We start from the raw sequence: 19482 nt of genomic DNA on the forward strand, positions 1-19482 counted from the left end.
CTCGTAAAAACGTGTACTGTGATGGACCAGCGTGATAACCTTTAAAAAAAAAAAAAGCATGATGCAGTCTTTTAGCAACACGGGTGTACTGTGAGTCTCGTCGCCATGGCAACCCATTCTGCAACAATTACTGTGCAGTGGTTGGTGGAAAGGTAACAAAAGTCAATGTTTTGCGGGGTAAATGTGAAAAAATATTTATTTTGTATTCGTATGTACATAGAGGGAGGGCGCGGGCATATAGTGTTATGGAAACCAGAAGTGCACAGAGTTCTGATTCATGTCATTAGCATTTAAGCAACAGCGGCCGATACAGGAACGTGACAAGACTTAGTGGAGCTGTGACATTAACGAGGTTGCAAGGTCAACATTCAAACTGAATAGTCACGAGAAATTAAAATATAGAAATATATATTACATGTATGCACAATGAAGGATTAAAACCTGACATGGTTTTAAGGATTGCACTGGATAGGAAAGTGGGTCAAACTGATAAAGGTAAAAAAAAAAAAAAAGCTGGAACAGAAAAGCTGAAGTCATAATTTGGTTGTATAATTTTTTTTCAAGAAAAAGATTGTAATATTACATAACATTTTTTCATGAAATTAGAAACTTCAATCCATCTCTATCCATCTCTATTTTTACTCAATTTGTTTTCATAATACAACATTTTGAGAAATATTTCACGTGTAATTTCACTATTTTGTTCTTGCTGAATGTAATTTTGTTTTCCTCTGGACAAAATGATTTGGTGTACTTGTATTTTTTTATTCTACGTAATATTGCCACTAAATTTTTTTTTCTTTATATGCTTTAATTTAAAATCTGTTGGAAGATTTCAAGGGGTTAGCTTGAGGGTTTTTTTTCTCAAAAAGAGAAATACTACGGCAACCAAATTCAGTTTTTTTTTCAAAGGGGAAAAAAAAAAAATCTTTACTTTTTCCTCGAGTAAAGTTGTAAGTTCCGAAAACGCAAAGTCAAGAAAATGGTTTTCATTTTTAAATTAGCACTATTACAATGAATCAGCAAAACTATTTTCCCCAGAGAAATATAATGTATATGTTTATATTACATGACAAATGTTATTCACAAAACTAAAGTCATGAAAACTTCATTTCTTCAACTTCAAAGGAAAAAAATATATCTAACAAAAGTCAATCACAAAAAAGTTGTATTATTTAAACACATTTGTAATTTATTTTTAGAAATTTCAAAATGTTAGTTCTCTGATAATTCTTAAACTTATATATGTTTTCTTGAAAAAAAAGCTTTGTGACTTTCCCTCATAATTGTGCAATTTAGTTTTTCTGTTTACCACCCCTTCATACAAATGCCTTTCTTTCCCAATATAATTTAAAAAAATGCATATTCCACAATAATGACAGACAAAAAACAGTAAGTGCCATAATACACCTACACCAAGATTTACACAACTCCCAGTGTACAACAACATCACGTTCCCCGCTGTCTACCAGTAAAGTGCATCATCGTCGTCGTCCTCGTCAGCTCAGTTGCTCTTGGCCGTGTCCTGATTTTTGCTGAGCAGGGCCTCGAGCAGGCGCAGTTTGGCTTTGAGGTTCTTGTACTGGCAGTACTCCTCGGCCATGGGCCCACGGTCCTCCTTTTGACACACCCTGTGGGAGGACACATCGTCGTGTTGTTTTTTTTCCTTTGGGCTCGCAGCACTTCTTTGACTGCTTGACGCTCCCTAGGTTGCCTTACTCAGATAGTTTTGTACAGTGTCTATTGTAATTCAAATAACCAAAAAAAAAAGACTATTTCCATAATGTGTACAGAGCAGAAGAATTTACAGTCCAACCCCACCCCGACCCACCACCCCACCCAGAGCTTTCCATGCGGTACTAAAGTGAAATTTCTTTTTGTGGATCTCCCTAATCCTAACCCGACCCCTCCGCTGAATACAGTGGTGCCTTGACTTGACGTTTGGCACTCCGTAAGCGGGTGTGCAAGGTTGGCTGGGGCATCCACGTTACTCTATAAAACCAACTATTATTAAATAGACAGTAAAGAATTAAAACATTTGTGCATCGTATTTTTATGCAATGAGGAAGCAGTCATGTCAAGTCGTTTTTTGCAGCGGATGTAGAAAATATGCATGTATTGCAACTGTGTTCAAATATATGTTCTTTTGAGGTTTTCTAAGTACTGTAGCAGATGCTAGTTTTGTTAGCCCATATGTGGCGTTTTACATTGTATTTGTTGAGTTTACAGTAAACTTCAACTGGGAGCGGCTATAAATGGCATGAAGGAAGTACAAGGCTGCTCAAAAAGTTTCCCTATTTGTCAAACTGTGAAATTCGCTGCCACGAGCTAACAGTCAAGACAAAAAAAATGCAAAAAAACTCAAAAGTCGAGGAACCACTGTATTTAATTGCATTCACTGAATTATGTTTGTTGTTTTGGTTGGAACCGAATGCTCCTAAGTTTCAAATAAAATTGAAAAGTAAACGAGTTGTAGTGGGATCTTTCTTATTGTGGGCACGTACCTGCCACTCAGGGTGTAGAAAAGGTCTTCAAACTCCCGCAGTGCGCGGTGAAGCCTCCGTTTTTCCAAGCGGGTGATCCGAAGATGGTCCAGTAATTCCGATCTGTGTGCACCAAAAAGGTTGAAAGAATAGTTTCATTCCAAGAAGGTCAATGCGTACATTTGAGCACAAAATTACCTTCCAGCAAAAAAAAAAAAGATTGATTGCACACAATCCGTACCTGGAAGCCTCATGGAGTGTTGCCATGGTGACGATCTGCGGCTGGAGACACTTGACTTCGTCCAGAGGCGACACTAGCGGCGTGTCGGACATTTCCAAGCTGGGAGGGGGGGACTCCCCAGGCGACATGTACTGCTGTTTCAGGTTTTGCTCTTTGGGGTGGTCGTCATCTGAGCCGTCCTCTTCCTCCTACTCCCACACACATCACTTCATTAATTGACTGTACAATTACAACATTCAGAATTAATGGGACAGAGTTCATGTAGTGGACCCACATTGCCACAAGAGGGCAGCAAAGTAAACTATTTGAATATGTGTAACCAGTGTTCTATTTGTTGTTTCCTATTCTGAAAAATCATCTCACCCCAAAAGTTACAATGCACGTTTTTTTTTTTCAGCTCTCTTTCAAGTTCTTTCTACTCACAATGGTGGTGATGAGTGTGGGGGTGGCGGAGGAAAGCAGCATCTGTTTGAGAATGCGGTAGCGCTCGTAAAAAGGTTTGACCAGCGACCGCTCACTCGCGTTACTCTAAAGTCACAGAAGGGAGACCGGCCACACTGTTATTGACAGTACACTAAAGGATTTCCTAACCAGTGGAATGAAAACTTTAGCTTACTGGGCATCCATGCAGACTCTCAAAGTAGAGCAAACACTTTTGCAGACTGGACTTCTCCAAGCTCATCTGGGAAGGGTTCATCTCCTGCACATAGATACACATCAAGCTCGACATGGGAAAAACGAGACGATCCTCCTTTTGTGAAAGGTGAGAGTATGAAACCTTGATGCTGTCTGGAAGGCTGAGCTCTCGCCGACTCTCCGTCAGCATCACGCTGATGACGTGGAGCGTCTCCTCCACACTGGGCTTGCCGTTGTTGCTCTTGTTGTTGGCTTGCTGAAGGTCTGCCTCGCTCGGGGTGAAAGGTGCTTTCAGGACGTCTTCGTCCGCATGACACAGCTTGAGCTCTGCAACAGCACACAAACGACGCTTTGCCCAAAACTTGTTTCTGTGACTTATACTATAACTCCAAATTCTTTGGATTAATAACAAAAAGCGTTTTTGTTGTGTTTTCCATGAAAATCAAGTGTACCCCAAGTGACCTTTTAGCTGCTTGCGGCTCTTCAGTAGCTCCTTAATCAGTCTGGCAACCTCGGGATGTGCGCTCTTGTCATAATGAGAAGGCTGAGAAAAACAAAAACGTCGTGATGCAGAGGTGGGAGGCGGCCCAAGCGGAGGCTTGGCGGCAAAGTGTGACTCAACCGTTTCGACTTTGGCATTCACCTTGAGCCTCTCCTGCTCAAAATGCTCCTCCAGCTGCCTGATCCTCTTTCTCAAAGTCTGAACGTGTCTTTTCAACACGGACACGGACAGGGAGCAATCGTCTGGTTCCGAGCGGATGCTGCAGCGCGCCCTGCGGACGGAGAAACAAAAAAGTTGGTTCACAATGAGGACATGGAACATTCCCCCCCAAAAAAAAGACTAACACGGTGAGCTTCTCTTACATGCGGATGTGCTGCGAGCACGGCGGCGACGGGGCGGCGTCGGGGTCCAGGTTGTAGCGAAGGCTCAGGTTGGGGCAGCGAGGAGACGGGACCGGGCACTCGCCGGTGCTGAAAGCCGACAGCAGGGGGGGGCTGCCCGGGGAGCTAGCCGGGGGGTCGGCAGGTACCTCAGGACAGCCGCCGAGTGTATAGAAAGAATCTCGGGATGCGGGAGCAACTGACAGACAGAGACGAAAACCCGAAGTGTCATTTGGACATTTGGTTAGTCGGCTTGCATTAGGGCCCAATGAGCGTCGGGCGAACCTCCTCAATTGAGCACATTCTGCTCAATGACCCTGCAAGTATACAGTCACGCATGTACATGATATTTGTGCGCACGTGGATGCACTCACCGTGCTGTGATGAGTCTGCAACGGTGTCCTGAGCTGGCGTTGAGGGAGGCGAGTGGAAGAGCGGCTTGTGGTCCAAACGCGGGCTCGGCTGCCTGCTCAAAAGAGGCTGCTGGTTGGCCGGCAGGTTCTTCAGATCTCGGGGGTCTTCCTGCTCCAAGTCGGGGGGGCTAAAATCAGCCTCCAGGGCTTGCAGCTTGAGGGAGGGGCTCTGGAAGCAGAAGCAGAACATGGCTAGGGGGTAGAAAGCTTCTAAAGTCCTCCAGAGGGATGAGCTGGAAGGAGTCACGCTGTGTTTCCTCGTAAAGAACGCTGTCCTCCGCCTCGCCGTTCCTCACGTCTTGTTCGTGATGGCGCTCAACCCAAAAAAGTCCCAAGGATTACTGTCCAAATGTGTCGGTGGCGTCCAAGTGTGGGATCCAGGACAGGAGTCCATTATGAAGCGATAGACGACACCTAAAAAGATGGCCACATGGCGTTCCTTCCTGGCCGGCATTCCCCACTCAATTGCCTCCACATGGATTATTCATCAGGCACGGCAAGAAGGGGCGCGGCGGGAATACCGCTCGTGTCGTTTCGTGCGGCGTGGGTGTGTGTGTGCGTGCGTGCTCGGGAAGAGGAGAGCAGAGGGGATGAGGCGGAGGATGAGAGGTTACCACGGCAACGTTGTCAGAGCCAGCTAAGGCGGCTACGCGGTGATGGCGCTGCAGGAGTCACATCGCTGCCGTGCACAGACATGGAGGCTGCAATGAAACGCAGATTTGGTTTGAGGCACTTTTTTTGGGGGGGGATGGGGGTTGGGTTAAGTAGCTCTGATGACATCATCATCATCATCATCATCATGGCTTCAAGCACTGCTTTCTCACGCTCCCGCACTGTTCATTCATAAAAAACACAGCATCGTGCGTCACAAGGGCAGGGATGGGAGGAGGGAGCGGGGGAGGACGGAGGGAGAGGGCATCGACAGATGAGGCAGCCACAAAGAAGCGCGTAAAGCCAAAAAATACTTACATGAGCAGCGAAGGTGCCCCGTTGTCACAGATTAGGAGTTGGAAAATGGCAGCAAGGATGGAGGGACCCGTTGTACGTCATAGCCTGTGTAATTATCGGTGTGTGTGTGTGTGTGTGTGTGTGTGTGTGTGTGTGTGTCGGGGGAAGCAGCAGCACCTCCTCCTCCTCCTTTTGCCTGAAGGAGGACAAACACAGCGATGATGTGTCATCGTGCTGCAGTCCATTGAAAGTGGCACGTACATGCGATGAAACGTTACAGTGACATAACAGAAGCCACTTGACAATCAAAACGGACCTTGCGACGGGTTCGTGTGCTTCCAAAGCCAATATATTAGGAACAGTCTGGTGAGGTTCAATGTAAGCGGGCGTCAACAATGACTAAATTGTATTATATGACTATGACAAAATGTCACCAGCTGATGATTAAAATTTAAAATGTAATGGCTGGTTAGATCATGGTGGCGTCTATGTTTGTAATCAATACTGTATCAAATGTGCTCTTTTCTCCGAGGCCATCTGGCAAGTTCATTAAGGTTCTGGTTTAGTCATGTGTGACATCAGTGAGGCACATGTGAGACAACCTGTCCTGCAGCTCTGTTCTTTGGGAGCAGTGTGCCACCCAGCCTACGAGGTCAGCGCAAATAGAAAGTTAGCCGTCACATGATTCCCCTGCCCCTCCCCCCTCTGTGTTATTTGGACTGGAATCATATCAAAAGCATATCTGCGGGCAGAGCGCTGCTCCAGAAAGCCACTTGTCACACTGGCCGTATTATGAGCCGAGCAAAGACGAGTCAAGCTGGCGCAAAGGAGGACAATCGCATCACGTCGGCGAGGACGCAAACAACAATGTCAGCCGGGCTTTTTGGAGTGGAACAGACAACTTGGGAACAAACTTTAGCAGAGTGACACGACTTATTTTGTCACGCAAATCAGACACTACTTCAACTGACATCATTCCAAATTGCTCAGAACAAGTACACAGCCCACTTTTGTTCGCGACATTTGAAGGAAGATGTAAAATTTCACCTTATCCCTGTCTCAGTCTCAAATAGATTAGCATTCCCGTCATTGATATCATATTGGTCTAGATCGGTGCCGCGGCACACTGGTGTGCCGTGAGAGATGTTCAGCTGTGCTGTGGGAAATTGTTTAACATTAAATACCGCGAGCGCATTGTAAACACGATCGCCAAACCACAGGTCAGTTAGCGCAAGGCCTGGTCAGCCACTTGCTAATCGTGCATGTGTGGCAAATCGGAGAATCTTGAGATTTCATGTTGTGGCATCGGCACATACTCTCAGTTTATGTGTGTGTCCTAAAGTGATTCATTCTTTTTTCAGTTCATATGACTTCAACCAGTAGGTGCCGGTAATACGCATTGAAGCTGGTGCCACCTTGCCGTAAATCAAAACGAAGAAGAAAATTACGTAACTTCCCGTTCACGAAAGAGTCGTGAATTGCATTTCCCATTCACCAACTGAATAGATCTGTGAGTGAACGAGTCAGTGAGTGAGTGATTTGCATTTCCAGTTCATCGCGAGAATGGATCAGTGAGGGAACGAATCCTGACTTTCCCGTTCGTGAACGGGTCAATGGGTGAACTGCCTTCCCACGGTGGCACCAGCTTCATTGCGCATTACTGACGCCTACTGGTTGAAGTCATATGAACTGAAAAAAGAACTAATCACTTCAGGAAGTGATTCGTTCACTAACCCTAACCCTTGTATTTATATTCACCAATCAAAACATAAAAATCAGACATTTGGTTAACTATATATACTTTATGACAATATATATATATATATATATATATATATATATATATATATATATATATATATATATATATATATTTCCCATCCAAGAACGAGACGAGTCAGTGACGCAACTTCCTGTTCAGTGTGTGCGTGTGTGTGTGTATGTGTGGGAGGGACGATTCGTTTGAACGAATCTTTTGAATGAACTGATTCTACAGATTCAGTTCTGTTCTGGAATGCACATCACTAGTTGCTGTGTGCTTTTACTAACAGTGACACTATGACGGCTGTGGTGCATTTTTGGGCCGATGGAAATCAGAGCATGTAGTTCAACGGGAGAACCTGGATTGTTCATTTTTCACCAACGTAAAATACACAGTCAAGTCGAGACACCTCGACTGTGATAGCCACTCAGCCGCTGTCAGCTCAGCAGAGCGTCTTTAAAGGTGACTTTGTTCTTAATGTCGCAATATTTTATAGAGCTAGTCTAAAACAGTAAACAAAGCCATATTGATTATTATGGATTTTGATCACAATCACTTTCAATAGTTTATTCCTTACACTGTCTAAAACCGTTTTTTAAAAACTGTCACTTTCATTTACAAAAGAAATACAATTTAAAGAATATTTATTATTTATTTGTAGTCAATTATTCGACTCTCCATACATATATAGGAATAGAACTTTACATCTTTTGTTGTAATATAACTGATTTTAATATAGAAGCTGGTGTAACACTTAACAGATTTTTGTTGGTGGTGTGCCTCGAGATTTTTTCCAATGAAAAGGTGTGCCGTGAATGGAAAAAAGGTTGGGAAACACTGGTCTAGATCAAAAATCAAACTTACAATTGAAGGTGCTTTCAAGATCACCATCAGTGTTTATATGAGCAAGTATGAGAACATAAATACAGACAAAAAATGGTTTGTCCACGGTTGACTGCAGCGTAGGATTATAAAATCCATCATGACTCAGAAGGTGTAAATAAATTCCTACATCAGAACCTTAAAACTGAGGCAGATGAGCTAACCACTTGCTCATCACGCTGAAAAGATAAAAAAAAGTGGGACTGTTTGTCCATGTTTGGTTTTCGACAATTTAAAGGTGAAGAAAATCAACATGACCCGGCGTGCATTGGAAGGAAACGTTCGTTTCGCCAACAAAATACTTTTCCTTCTACACGGTTGGCAGTCAAGCGTACAGATGACATGAGGGCGGCTTCCATTAGTGAGGAAAGTGCACACATGATGAGCACTTCGTAGTCAATGAGCGACTTCCTGGAGGCAGAGCAGCTCACTCGCCGCCTTCAATTAAAGCCAGAAGCCCAAGTAAACAATACACGCAAGTTGTTGACTCCCAAAAGAGCTGCAAGAAAGTCACACCGGCGCTACCATTCAAACAAATCACTCGACGCCATTTATGGCTGGATCAGAAGATCACATTGTTGAGCTTTTGCTTCGATAGCGTTTTCCGACATTGGTGAGAAGTTCAAAGGTCACCTCAGAACGGGTTGGAGGATGACGGAGAAGGTGGGCGAGACATGCCGGTGGGCAGTGGGATGATTTTGTGCTTCCTGAGGAGGTGGACCAACACGGTGTTGCACACGTTGTGCTCCTCCAGCATCTTGGGACCGGCTGGAACGCTGCGAATGGAAAAAACTTTGTGAAACACTGTCATCTAGTGGAAAGAAGGGATCATGTATAGACGCGTCAAGTGAAACGTGTCTATTTATTTATTTATTTATTCATTCATTCATTCATTCATTCATTCATTCATTCATTCATTCATACATACACACATACATACATACATACATACATACATACATACATACATTTCCGGAGTCGTAGAGTAATAATTAGGTCGTCAACATTATAAAAAATATGTCGATGGATAGTTGATGTGAGCTTTTGGCAATACTTTACTCTTCATGCTAGCATAATAGCAGCCTTGGTATCCTGTTGTGCATGTGCAAAGTGAGCTGGGAGACTTTCAGAGATTGAGAAACGGTTCTTAACTGGCCAACTGGTTTAGACAAAGCTTAAATAAACAGTCAACTAGCCACTTTAAGCCTACATTATCCAGCTTTAAGATCACAACTGTGAGGCAGACATCCTAACCGTCACATTTTTGCTGCTGGGATTTTACTCCTTTTACTGTCGCTGCCAATATTATAAACCGTTTAATGAGGTTATGAGGGAGTCGCCATGGCAACAAGCCAGCCAAGCATAAACGTGGCTGAGAAGCTGCTATTTGCCCGTAATTGCTTTAACATCACTAATACGTGAATTCAAATGACTCAAGGTGACGATCAGGATCTCAACGGCGATGTTTAGTTAATAGTATGTGCTGTGGCTAGAAAACGTTTACACACCCCTATTGGAATGCCAAGTTTTTGAGATATAAATCAATCATTTCAGGAGGAAAGGTGAAACTAAACAACAGAGATGGTGTGGCTGTGCGCAAAATGAATCATGTTCACACTCATGCAAAGTGGAATCAGCACACACACATCACGAGTGTGGAAGCGTTACACGGGCCCGTAACAACTCACTGAAAGATGCAAGGTCCAAAAATGGTGGCCAGACTGTCCACCGTCATGCGGTTCAACTCGCTGCAAGCCGCCACTCTGGAAAGGAAGTTGGCGATGTACAACAAGACGATGAGGTTGTCGTCCGGGATGCGGCAAAGGTGTTTTTTCAAGGACAGGGTCAACTCGTATTCGTCCGTATTGCCTAAGGGGAGAACATGAAAAAGGACAAAAATGTACTTTTAAGTCTTACAATCTCAGGCTTTGGAGAAATGGGCAAAATTTAATTTTTACTAATGGGAAGGAAGAATCTCTCTGTCAATGTTCCAAACACTTTTTTATTTTAATCAACCTAGAAGACATATTGTACCGCTGAAGGTCTGGACGAGAAGTCTGCGTTGGTACTCTGGGACGACTGGGTCGGGCAGCTGTTGAAAGAAAAGCTTGAGGAGCGAAGCCACGGTGTTCACGTGTTCCAGCTCCAGTTTGACTTTCTCGCCATGATCCAACCGTCGCCTCAATTGGTGGATCTTCACCACTGAGCAGCCCCCGCGAAAAAGATCCTCATAGTCCATGGCTGATTACAAAAGCAAACGGAGTTACAAGACAGAATAAGACAATTTGTCAGAGGGTGCGCGTATCAGTTACCATTTTTCTCCAAGAACTCTACCATATCTCGTAAGACAAGCGGTATGCCGTTGACTGTTTTCCCATTTTGTCTTAGCGTCTGTAAGGAAACGCCAAACACACACTTAGGCGCCACTCCAGATTTTGGGACCCGGCAGACAGGAGCAGATCCATCTCGGTTGAAACGAATACTAAACCGCATCCTTACTGACGAAGACCTCTCATGCTGAAAGGGGAGCGATGCATCGCAACAACAGATTTTGTATTTGATGAGGTTTTCCCAACATTTATTTGCCAACACTTGACAAGTTGATAAATGATTTAAGAATTTACTTACAGAGAATAATGAAAGTTTCCCTCCCATGTTACAGCCAGATGGGCGGGCAAGTCAAGCACTTGACCTTGTTGGTATTTATGTCATTCCTTCCATTTGTTTTCCATTTGGTCTCAGAAAGGGTTGCCTGATGTAAGACAACTGCTGACACTTTGAATGTGTACCTCAACTAATTATAATTCACGACAGCCATTAAATTTGGATTAGGGACTAACTAATGAGGCCAACTTCGGCTGTACAAACAAAAAGACTGGTGGAGGAAAATAATGCAACATATTGACGTGACGTAGCGATCGCTCCGCGCGCTTGTTTTCTTAAGTCAATTATATTTTAGAGCTTGAATAACTAATACAATTGATTGCTGTTGGTTTTAAAGTAAAGCAAATACAATACTTGGTGCGCAGAGAGATTGCTTGTATTGCAATTTCTTAGTATTAGGGGACGGCTGGAGGCGTGACGGAACTGCTTGTGCGTCGTTTTGAATGCTTGCAACTTCCGGGTTTAAGGATAAACGTAAATAATGACCTACCAATGGGTTTTGTATAGTCAATTCATTTACACGTAAGAGCATTGCGTCGATGTATATATTTTAAAATCACGTCATCCCAGGCGTTTTCTTTAAACAACACACTTTATTGTGGTCATCTACTTCCGTGTATCTGACGTCATTGGCCGCGCCCACGTCGTCTGTCAGCAGCCATCATATGACATGTAAACCGTGCACAAATCTGCACTAATAATTTGACCTATGTGCATAAATAATTAGGTGAACAAAATATCAACAGTTCTGTCAATTTAGTCTACATTAAACTTAACATGTCTGTTTTGGGGTTGGGAGGGAAGGAAGCTGAGTACCTGGAAAAACCTCATGAAAACTGTGCAATCCGTCAACTGTGAGATAAGACATGTTTACCATTAATCCATTATAAATGTGTGTACAAGAATCAAATTTCTGTATTGGTGGACTAGTATCCATCCATAGCCTACACTGCATAAAAGAAGTGCATACAAAGTATTGAAAACATATTTTATTGGCTCAGTGCATACAAAATAACAAATAAAATACGTAGATATAACTGTTAGAAAACAGGCATAACTGTCTTTATGCAAAAGCAGTGTCAGTTGCATCACGTCTGCAACTTGAACAGACACAAAATGCGCCCCCAAAAATAACAACTATTTTCAGCGGTGTCTTGAACAGCATTCAATGATTCTCAAAGTCTACGTGTGATTACATGACGTACACAGTTCTAACTTAAAACATGTCGACTTACATACAGCTCTACGGCCAGGTGCATATTAAAGTCAGTGCTACATAGGACTTAACTAGGCTAGCATAAAAGCGCATCAAACAACGCATAAACCTTCACACGTGTGCATGCACAGACGCTAACACACACAACATACAAAAACTGCATGAAAAAGGACCAGCCCGGCAGGTCAACATACTTATGCCACAAATAGACAAAATCATGAAAAACATCAGGTTTTACTTGATCCTAAAAACGGATTAGGCACACCTGCACACCCCAGGGCAGTAAAAGAAAGTTGAAACACAACATTGATACGTAAATATTGTTAAAATACTGAGCGTTATTATCTTTTTGGCCCAGCTCTTGGTGGATTGTGCAATTGTAGCTCATGTTGTGATAAACAGTTTTGAAAAGTAAAAAACTTGATTAAGAACAAAGCAAGGCCTTTGCATTGTTCAAATAGGCATTTCGTGTCAATAGGCATTGTCTTTCATCGATGCTTTTGGAATTCGGGTGTACATACAAAAACATCTTGTTGCTTAAGAACAAATGAACAAAAAACAAGTCTCCTTAATTCTTGAAGGTTGTTTGTGCATTTCTAGCTGTCTGCCTAGATCAGTGAGGCTAAAAAATAAAGATGGCCGCCCACAGTACCCTTTGTGAGTTTGGCATGAACCTGAGAAATGCAGGCATGGGTTTGGGAGGAAAGGCCTGGATTGGCTCTGGAAAGTATTTTGGTGCGCGCAAACCTGGCAGCAGAAAACAGGGCAAACCGTGCTTCTGCTCGAAGGTGCTGAGCAAGTGCTGGCGCGTTTCCCCAACGTGCCGGCATTCACGCGACAGAGGCCACTTTGTCGCAGTTGCTGGTGAACTGGACGTCCGCTCTGTCCTTGTCGGACGTGGCCTTCCTGTTCCGGCAAGGCAGCGTGAGCAGGAAGAGAACCAGCGCTCCCAGCAACACGCAGCTCCCGCTGAAGTAGAACGCCAGGTCGTAAGACTGCGTCCAGTCGAAGAACCAGCCTGAGACGGGATGAAAGGCAAACAGTGAGGAGGGTTCCTGGAAAATTCAACCAATCTGGATCCAGTTCTTGGGGAGTTCTCACTCTGCTTCCTACTTACCAACAACAGGTGGTCCCAGCATGATTCCAAATCCACCGAAGAACATGACGATCCCGTGGGCTTGTGTGAGTCTGTCCAAGCCGACAATCTTTGTGGTGATGTACGAAGTGATGGACCAGTTTCCAGAGAAGAAGCCCAGGATGGCGGAGAGGATCTGCAGTCCCAAGTAGCTTTTAGTGACAGGGATGAGCACGAGCGCCACGCCTCCCGCAAACATGGTGAAGGCGTACAGGTAGATGCTGTTGATCCACCTGATGTCCACCAGGACACCCAGCACCAGTTTGCCCACGCATGTCGCGATGGCTCCGATGGACACCAGAGGAATGACGCTGACTTCTTCAATGAGTCCCTGGCTCTGCGCCACGTCCTCGATCAAGAGCACGGGAGGGAACGCTCCCAGGCTGAACAGGAAGACGCCGATGCAGAAGGCCACCATGGCTTGCTTCTGCAGGAGCTCATGCATGGAGCTCATGTACTTGGAGTAGGCCTGCCTCTTCTTCTTGATGACTCTCATGATGCCCAGCCGAGCCAGGAAGCCGCTTCTCTTTGTCTCTACCCGAATGCCGTCGGTGGTGATGAGAAGCTCCTTCGCCATCAGGCTTTTGTCCTGAGCACACGCTGTTGAACCCGGCGCCGTCTTCAGGTCGTCTGTCTGGGGCTTTTCGAAGAGCTGCTGCTCCGTGTTGCGTTCCAGGGCCGCCCTCTGTTTGAGGTAGTAGCCTGGCATGTTGAGGGGCCTCATGAAGCCGGCGCAGGCCATGAGGTTTAGCGCCAGCGCGCCGATGATCAGGAGGCAGCCGTCTAGGCCGTACAGCACGATGAGCTCGTTCTGAGCCGTGGCGTAGATGAAGGCTCCCACGCTGGTGCCTGGAATGGAGACACCGTCGAGATATTGACTGTGAGTTGGTTGGATATTCAGTCATCCACCTTCTTCAGGTCGAGCTGGAGCCTATCCTGTTCGCTAGTCATCCTGTACGAGTATTCAGTTCTTGAGTCGTCACCGATACCAACAACTGATATCACTAGCACTTTTGATTCATAAAATTCCTCCCTGGCTGATATTTTTTTAACAGACAGTGTAAGTTTTCCTTCAAATTACATGGAATTAATGGCAATTTTCTATTCTTCTCATTTCTACTTCCTGATCGTAAAACGGTTATACAAGGGCGAACAATATTGGTATCGGCCAACGTCATGAGTACCGATCCTGTGAAATAAGGCTTGATGCCAATATCGATACCTGGTATCACTATTCACCCAACCCAACATTGAAGTTTAACCTCATAAGCTTGTTTTGGGAATGAGGAAGCGATCGATTGTGTAACCCTGAATAATGAATAGTAAGCATAAAAATGTGATAGCACTGCAGCTTCAATAACATCCTGAGTTTGCTGGGTGTGGATGTGGACTTTATACAGGAAGCCAACAGCGCTCAGGTGGCGTCACCTGTCCACCAATTATCTGCTATTTTGAAGCTTTGGGCACAGCCCCCTTTGGAGGCCATCCATATTTTGCCTTGTACAAAGTGACTGATGAGATAACTAATGAACACTAGTCTAAAGGAAACTCATCGGGAAAACGTCGACTGCAGTCTTAGAAGGGATGTGAAGAAATCGTTTTCTTCCAGCCCGCACCAAATTAGCATTTTTGCAAAGCATTCAAAAATCAGCACTGCAGTGGGGCAATGCCAGCTAAACTTGCGCACTTTTGGCACATCCTTCCCAAAACTTCCCAGAAGACTGCAAGTGCTGCACTCCCGCGAAGCTTTACACGGTTGCTAAGCAGCGGCGCATACGTGCAAACATGTAAGCAGTAAAGTAGAGAGAAGTTGAACTCAGAGCAGCAGGTGGCGGCGGTAGCGTTACCTGTGGTGACCACGCCGAGGGCAAGCCCGCGTCTCTTGTCAAAATACTGACAGGTGATTGTCAAGGTGGCCGCGTAGACGAGACCACAGCCAAGACCTACGTGAGGGGGACACAAGAAGGCAGGGTGGGACATGACAGGACTTTCGATGAGTAGGAAAAACACATGACATGGCTGACACAAAAAAAACAGATGTAAATACGCTACACGTGCTATCAAGAAGTGACTGTCTTGAAATATGCATGGCGACCACTCTGGGCCACGTTATGCACGCTCCATTACATGTGCCAGAAACAGGTGGCCGGTTGGGGTAATAAAAGGTCACGCAGGAACCCGACAATTATTTTTCAGTCCTCATGTCAAACAAATGCTTGCTGTCTTTTATCATGATGCTCATTTATTAGCTGTAATCAGCTCCCGTCTTACGTAATTGCGGCCACTTCGAATGATTATCCGACTTGTGGGAAGAAAAAAGATTAAGCCGCTCATGCGACCTCCTTGACATTAAAGGCATTCCCGGCCGCTTACCGACGACAATGCCGTAAGAGAAAATGAGGAACTGGACGTTGGGCGCGAAGGCACTGAGCATCAGGCCGCCGGCTACCATGACGCCGCTGAAGATGGTGACAGGGCGAGCGCCAAAGTTGTCCACACAAGCGCTGCACACGGGACCTGCAAAGAGAAGCAGGGGAAATGATTTGTTTTTGTTATGGAGATGCTGACAAATTCCAAAGAAGGACACTCACTAGCGATGAGGCCCACTCCGGCCACCAGGGAGCCCACCCAGGCTGTCATGCCTTTGCCCTCTTGGAAGGTGTGCAGCCACTCAGGGTAGAGGACGCCCACGGACTGCGGGGAGCCGTAGGCCAGCAGCTGGGCCAGAAAGGAGGCCACCACAATGGCCCATCCCCAGCCGCCATCCAGCGCTCTGGAAGCCATGTTGCTGCTGCCCACCGAGTGAGGAAGGGCTTCCTGTGTGGGTGGATGGGGGGGCGGGGTGGGGGTGTTGTCAATTAGTCAGCACCTTTTGCAAAGTACACATTCTGAGGCTGCCACCGAGTTGTGTCCCTGAGGACAAAGTCAGTGCGCTTTTGTGCTTAAAACCACACCTCGGAGTAGAGGAAAGTTAAGAGTGAGGACGGAGGTCTGCTGCAGTGACTGGTCAACATTTTCATTTGATTACATTTACTAAACACAGCTTCATTTGGTATATTCCTCTTTCGAAATTCCAACATTCTTTAAAGCGTTCCAGAAAACTGTCACACACAAATTCTCATCTGTAGCAAGTTCATTGCAAGCCTTTTCAGTTACAGTCGTGGCAGGGAATTTGAAGTTCAACATTAAACCGGATTGGGGTTTCTAATTAGGGATTCAAGACAAAAAGAGGGTTAGAGTTTCAAGTTATGGTTTTGAATGATTCGGTTAAAATTTCAAAATGAGGCTTTCTGTCAGGGTCTGGGAGCCTTCTCCTCTTCTGTCTAAGGTGGCGTCTGTGAGCAGGGTGGCTGAGGATCCACAGATGTTGCCGATCAAGCCAGCCACTCCTCACCTGAGTGTTTGCCATTGTTGGTTACCTCCACGCCTTTGTGTTCACGCTTTCATCCACCCTGCTCGCTTTCGCCGTGTACCCTGGCACTCCGGTATGCTCGTTCGTCCTCCGCCGCTTTCTTATTGAGACATCTAAGAAGATCTATTGCTGTCTTCCAGCTCCTGGATCCGTTGCAGACCTCCCGACAGATTCCACCCCTCCCTGGCAGCACTTCGCTCACTCCACCTTCGGACGACCAGCTCTGTTGCTCCTGTCCCGGACCCTCAGCTCGGCTATTTCTTACCCAACTCAATAAACATTTATAGAGCTCCTCGGTCTCCTGAGTGTGTTCTGCATGTGGGCTTAAACAACCGCTAAAAACCATGACACTTTCGAGGAGTTTTAAGATAGGGCAAGGTTTTGAAAGTAAGGCTTGTAAATAGGGTTTTATTGGTGTTTTTAGCAAGGGTTAAGGTTTTCAATTTAGACCTCTAGGCTCGAGTAAGAAGCTTGGAGTCACACCATCCTTCCTTTCTTCTGTCATCTTCTGTCCTTTCACACATCCTTCCTTGCTTCCTTCATTCTGCCCTTCTTTCATGAAGTTCATTTAAAAAGCGTTTCTCTACCTTTCATCGCAGCCTGTTCGTTTGTGAGCAAGTGCATCAAACCACTGCAGCATCAACAGCAGCAGCAGCGGGCGCGCTTTGTTTACAACGCAATGCCAACAGTGCAGCCTTTCTGTCGTACGTCACAATTAGTTAAAGCACACGCAATATGAACGTAGTGGAGCCGTCGGAAACGAATAGCAACGAGTTCATGTAAACAATTTCCACCTTGTTGCTTATAAAAATGCGGTATGTGCTCACCTCGGATCAACAGCAGCCGGTACTTGCGGCGGTGATGCGCACTCCTCCGCGGCAACTTTCCATGTAGGATGGAGAGCCTCCTGAGTGCGTTTTAGTAGAGAGGAAAGATTTTTTTTTTTTTTTTTTGGGTGAGAGGAGGTGTCGACTAGTCGCCGAGCATCAGCGCACTGCGCCTCCGCCTTCTTCTTCTTCTTGTTTCCTGGCCGCTTTGTGGCCAGTGAGCAAACCGGTTGGAAGCTGTTCCCGCCGGCCAGCAGTAGTGCGGCTACCCGTTCGCACGCGGATGCCTTTTTACGACCTGAAGAAAAAAAAAGCGACGCGACACACCTTTTATAAATAATTGAATATTATTTTACCTGATAGACGCTTAAAAAAATATGAGTAAACAAGAAATTGGATGGGGGGTGATATCCGGGGTCATGAAGTTGCACTTGTACGTGTGCAAACTGGGAAGTTGTAAAGGAGCTCATGAGCTGACAAATATAGGCCAATTTCCAAAGGCCAGCATGAATATAAAACAGCTTATCATCTTTATGATCTTGACAGAAGCCTGTTGATGAGAGGAGATTCCATCTTGATACTTGACTTGTATGGGATTATGATTTAAATGTTACATCACCAGGAGCTTTAGATCCTGTAATAACACCTAACAGGATGGTGACTTAAACGTTATAACATTTTTTGTTAGTTCACCAGAAACTTTAGATCCTGTAATAACAGCTAACAGCTATTTATTGTTAGGAATAAGAATACACCTTTTAGTTTTGCTGATAATTGACGGGTACTACACCTTTTATGTGTTGCTGATGATTGACAGGCGCTTCTACTGTTTTAAGCGCTTCCTCAGGTTCCCACACATCACGCCTGGCCCTCCCCTCCGCTCCCCATCTGGTTGGAACTGGTCTAAGGCAACAATTCGCTTTAATGCCAGCGTGAGCAATGCCTCTTATTGCTCCTGTAACTTACTGGCAGAAGGGGGATTACAAGGCCTAATTCTTTTCTGGAAAATGGAGCAAAGCGCCGCCGTGGAAGTGGAAAAGATGCTGAGGAATTTTATCTTCACCACACACACACACACACACACACACACACCGTGCGGCTTTGTTGGCTTTCATCAGGCCGAGTACCCCTGCGACTCTCCCACGATTTGTGACCTCATGAAGGTTGTGAAAAAGAGTCATGACTACCAAAAAAAAAACAAAAAAAACTTGAACCACAGAACAGTTAAAATTTTTATTTGGAGGGGGGCGGGGGTGAATGGACGTACCGTCATTTTGAAGGAAGGATTTCATGAGCATATTTCGCTAACATTTTGGCAATTCAAAAGCAGTTGTAACTTTTGGGGAATATTAGGGGAGTGACAAACCAAATAGTTGTTAGTTTGATATGTCGTAACACTTGAACCAAAATACATTTCGAAACTCGTGTCAAGTCGGCTAATTGTTTAATTTGAAACATCTTGATGCACAAAATAAGTATTGTTCCACTTGTATCTGATGCAAGCTCAACTAAACTCTAGTGCATATACGTCAGCTCTCTCCTGCAGCGATTACATGATCTTGACCATCTCTCCTGGTCGTGACACACGAGCCGCTGTAGCTTGCTGTTCTCACCCATAGGGGGCGTCAGAACAGGTAGCCCTTCCACGGCAAGTCACTGGAAGAGAACACAGATCACACGCTTGAGAAGAAAAACAGAAAGACAAGATGGTGGGATTGGTGTGTGTTACTGAAGGCAAACAGTCACCTTGAGGATGTTTCGCAGCAGCCGACGGGAGGCCTGGAGGAGCGGACCCCACCCACAAAGGTTGCTGGTGCACATCATGGTAAGATGAGTAGAGGGTTGATAACAAAAACAAAGGTGCCTTCTGGGGAGTTGAAACCAAAGTCTCTTGGAAAGAGCAAACCTGAAGACGGCACAAACATCAAATCAGATTCTCCCCAGCGGGTTACTTGAGATGTTCACTGCCAGCGAGGTCCAC

At 45.2% G+C, this 19482-nt stretch overlaps 3 protein-coding genes and 1 long non-coding RNA gene across 10 annotated transcripts; 1 reads left to right on the forward strand and 3 right to left on the reverse strand.

Moving 5' to 3' along the window:
• Positions 1-178: 178 nt before the first annotated feature.
• Positions 179-4845, reverse strand: fam13c (family with sequence similarity 13 member C). Its single transcript, XM_088385184.1, has 10 exons — positions 4617-4845; positions 4225-4441; positions 4004-4133; positions 3823-3904; positions 3503-3687; positions 3341-3424; positions 3148-3252; positions 2725-2912; positions 2505-2606; positions 179-1631 (listed from the first exon to the last, which is right to left on the reverse strand). The coding sequence occupies exons 1-10, from the start codon at positions 4843-4845 to the stop codon at positions 1505-1507; spliced, it is 1449 nt and encodes a 482-aa protein (XP_088241310.1). The 3' UTR covers positions 179-1504.
• Positions 4846-5700: 855 nt separating this feature from the next.
• On the reverse strand, positions 5701-11424 carry LOC148393480 (protein FAM13A-like). Of its 3 annotated transcripts, none has more exons than XM_088385188.1 (6): positions 10876-11423; positions 10560-10764; positions 10282-10488; positions 9936-10116; positions 8881-9023; positions 5701-5799 (listed from the first exon to the last, which is right to left on the reverse strand). In XM_088385188.1, exons 1-5 carry the CDS (start codon positions 10900-10902, stop codon positions 8882-8884), a joined length of 762 nt encoding a protein of 253 aa, XP_088241314.1. In that variant the 5' UTR covers positions 10903-11423; the 3' UTR covers positions 5701-5799; position 8881. The 3 variants fall into 3 exon arrangements, with proteins under 3 accessions (XP_088241314.1, XP_088241315.1, XP_088241316.1); XM_088385189.1 differs by lacking the exon at positions 5701-5799 and adding an exon at positions 8004-8685; XM_088385190.1 differs by lacking the exon at positions 5701-5799 and having other exon boundaries at positions 8004-9023; positions 10560-10638; positions 10876-11424.
• A 174-nt stretch (positions 11425-11598) lies between these two features.
• On the forward strand, positions 11599-16956 carry LOC148393481 (uncharacterized). Its single transcript, XR_015860421.1, has 3 exons — positions 11599-11765; positions 16560-16747; positions 16815-16956. It is a non-coding gene; the product is annotated as an uncharacterized LOC148393481 (long non-coding RNA).
• LOC148393482 (monocarboxylate transporter 9-like) lies at positions 11886-18579 on the reverse strand. Of its 5 annotated transcripts, XM_088385181.1 has the most exons (8): positions 18468-18579; positions 18292-18404; positions 17502-17799; positions 15854-16079; positions 15636-15779; positions 15110-15205; positions 13245-14111; positions 11886-13145 (listed from the first exon to the last, which is right to left on the reverse strand). In XM_088385181.1, the coding sequence occupies exons 4-8, from the start codon at positions 16044-16046 to the stop codon at positions 12958-12960; spliced, it is 1488 nt and encodes a 495-aa protein (XP_088241307.1). In that variant the 5' UTR covers positions 16047-16079; positions 17502-17799; positions 18292-18404; positions 18468-18579; the 3' UTR covers positions 11886-12957. The 5 variants fall into 5 exon arrangements, with proteins under 5 accessions (XP_088241307.1, XP_088241306.1, XP_088241309.1 ...); XM_088385180.1 differs by having other exon boundaries at positions 18292-18562; XM_088385183.1 differs by lacking the exons at positions 17502-17799; positions 18292-18404; positions 18468-18579 and adding an exon at positions 17262-17377.
• Between the last annotated feature and the right edge of the window lie 903 nt (positions 18580-19482).

Source organism: Syngnathus floridae, chromosome 9, assembly GCF_059516105.1.
Source record: "Syngnathus floridae isolate MCC-2025c chromosome 9, RoL_Sflo_1.0, whole genome shotgun sequence".
Taxonomy (NCBI): Eukaryota; Metazoa; Chordata; class Actinopteri; order Syngnathiformes; family Syngnathidae; genus Syngnathus; species Syngnathus floridae.

What these genes read in the sequence shown, in the direction of transcription:
- fam13c (XM_088385184.1), bottom strand. Translation starts at nt 4,845, where the DNA reads ATGTTCTGCTTCTGCTTCCAGAGCCCCTCCCTCAAGCTGCAAGCCCTG. An exon ending in TGCAGACTCATCACAGCACG is followed by an intron (nt 4,442 to 4,616) that starts GTGAGTGCATCC and finishes TCTGTCTGTCAG; the next exon opens with TTGCTCCCGCATCCCGAGAT. An exon ending in GCCTTCCAGACAGCATCAAG is followed by an intron (nt 3,425 to 3,502) that starts GTTTCATACTCT and finishes ATCTATGTGCAG; the next exon opens with GAGATGAACCCTTCCCAGAT.
- LOC148393480 (XM_088385188.1), bottom strand. Translation starts at nt 10,902, where the DNA reads ATGGGAGGGAAACTTTCATTATTCTCT. An exon ending in TCTCGTCCAGACCTTCAGCG is followed by an intron (nt 10,117 to 10,281) that starts GTACAATATGTC and finishes TTCTCCCCTTAG; the next exon opens with GCAATACGGACGAATACGAG. An exon ending in TTTGGACCTTGCATCTTTCA is followed by an intron (nt 9,024 to 9,935) that starts GTGAGTTGTTAC and finishes TTCCATTCGCAG; the next exon opens with CGTTCCAGCCGGTCCCAAGA.
- LOC148393482 (XM_088385179.1), bottom strand. An exon ending in CTCTTACGGCATTGTCGTCG is followed by an intron (nt 15,206 to 15,635) that starts GTAAGCGGCCGG and finishes CCCCTCACGTAG; the next exon opens with GTCTTGGCTGTGGTCTCGTC. An exon ending in CCTCGGCGTGGTCACCACAG is followed by an intron (nt 14,112 to 15,109) that starts GTAACGCTACCG and finishes TCTCCATTCCAG; the next exon opens with GCACCAGCGTGGGAGCCTTC.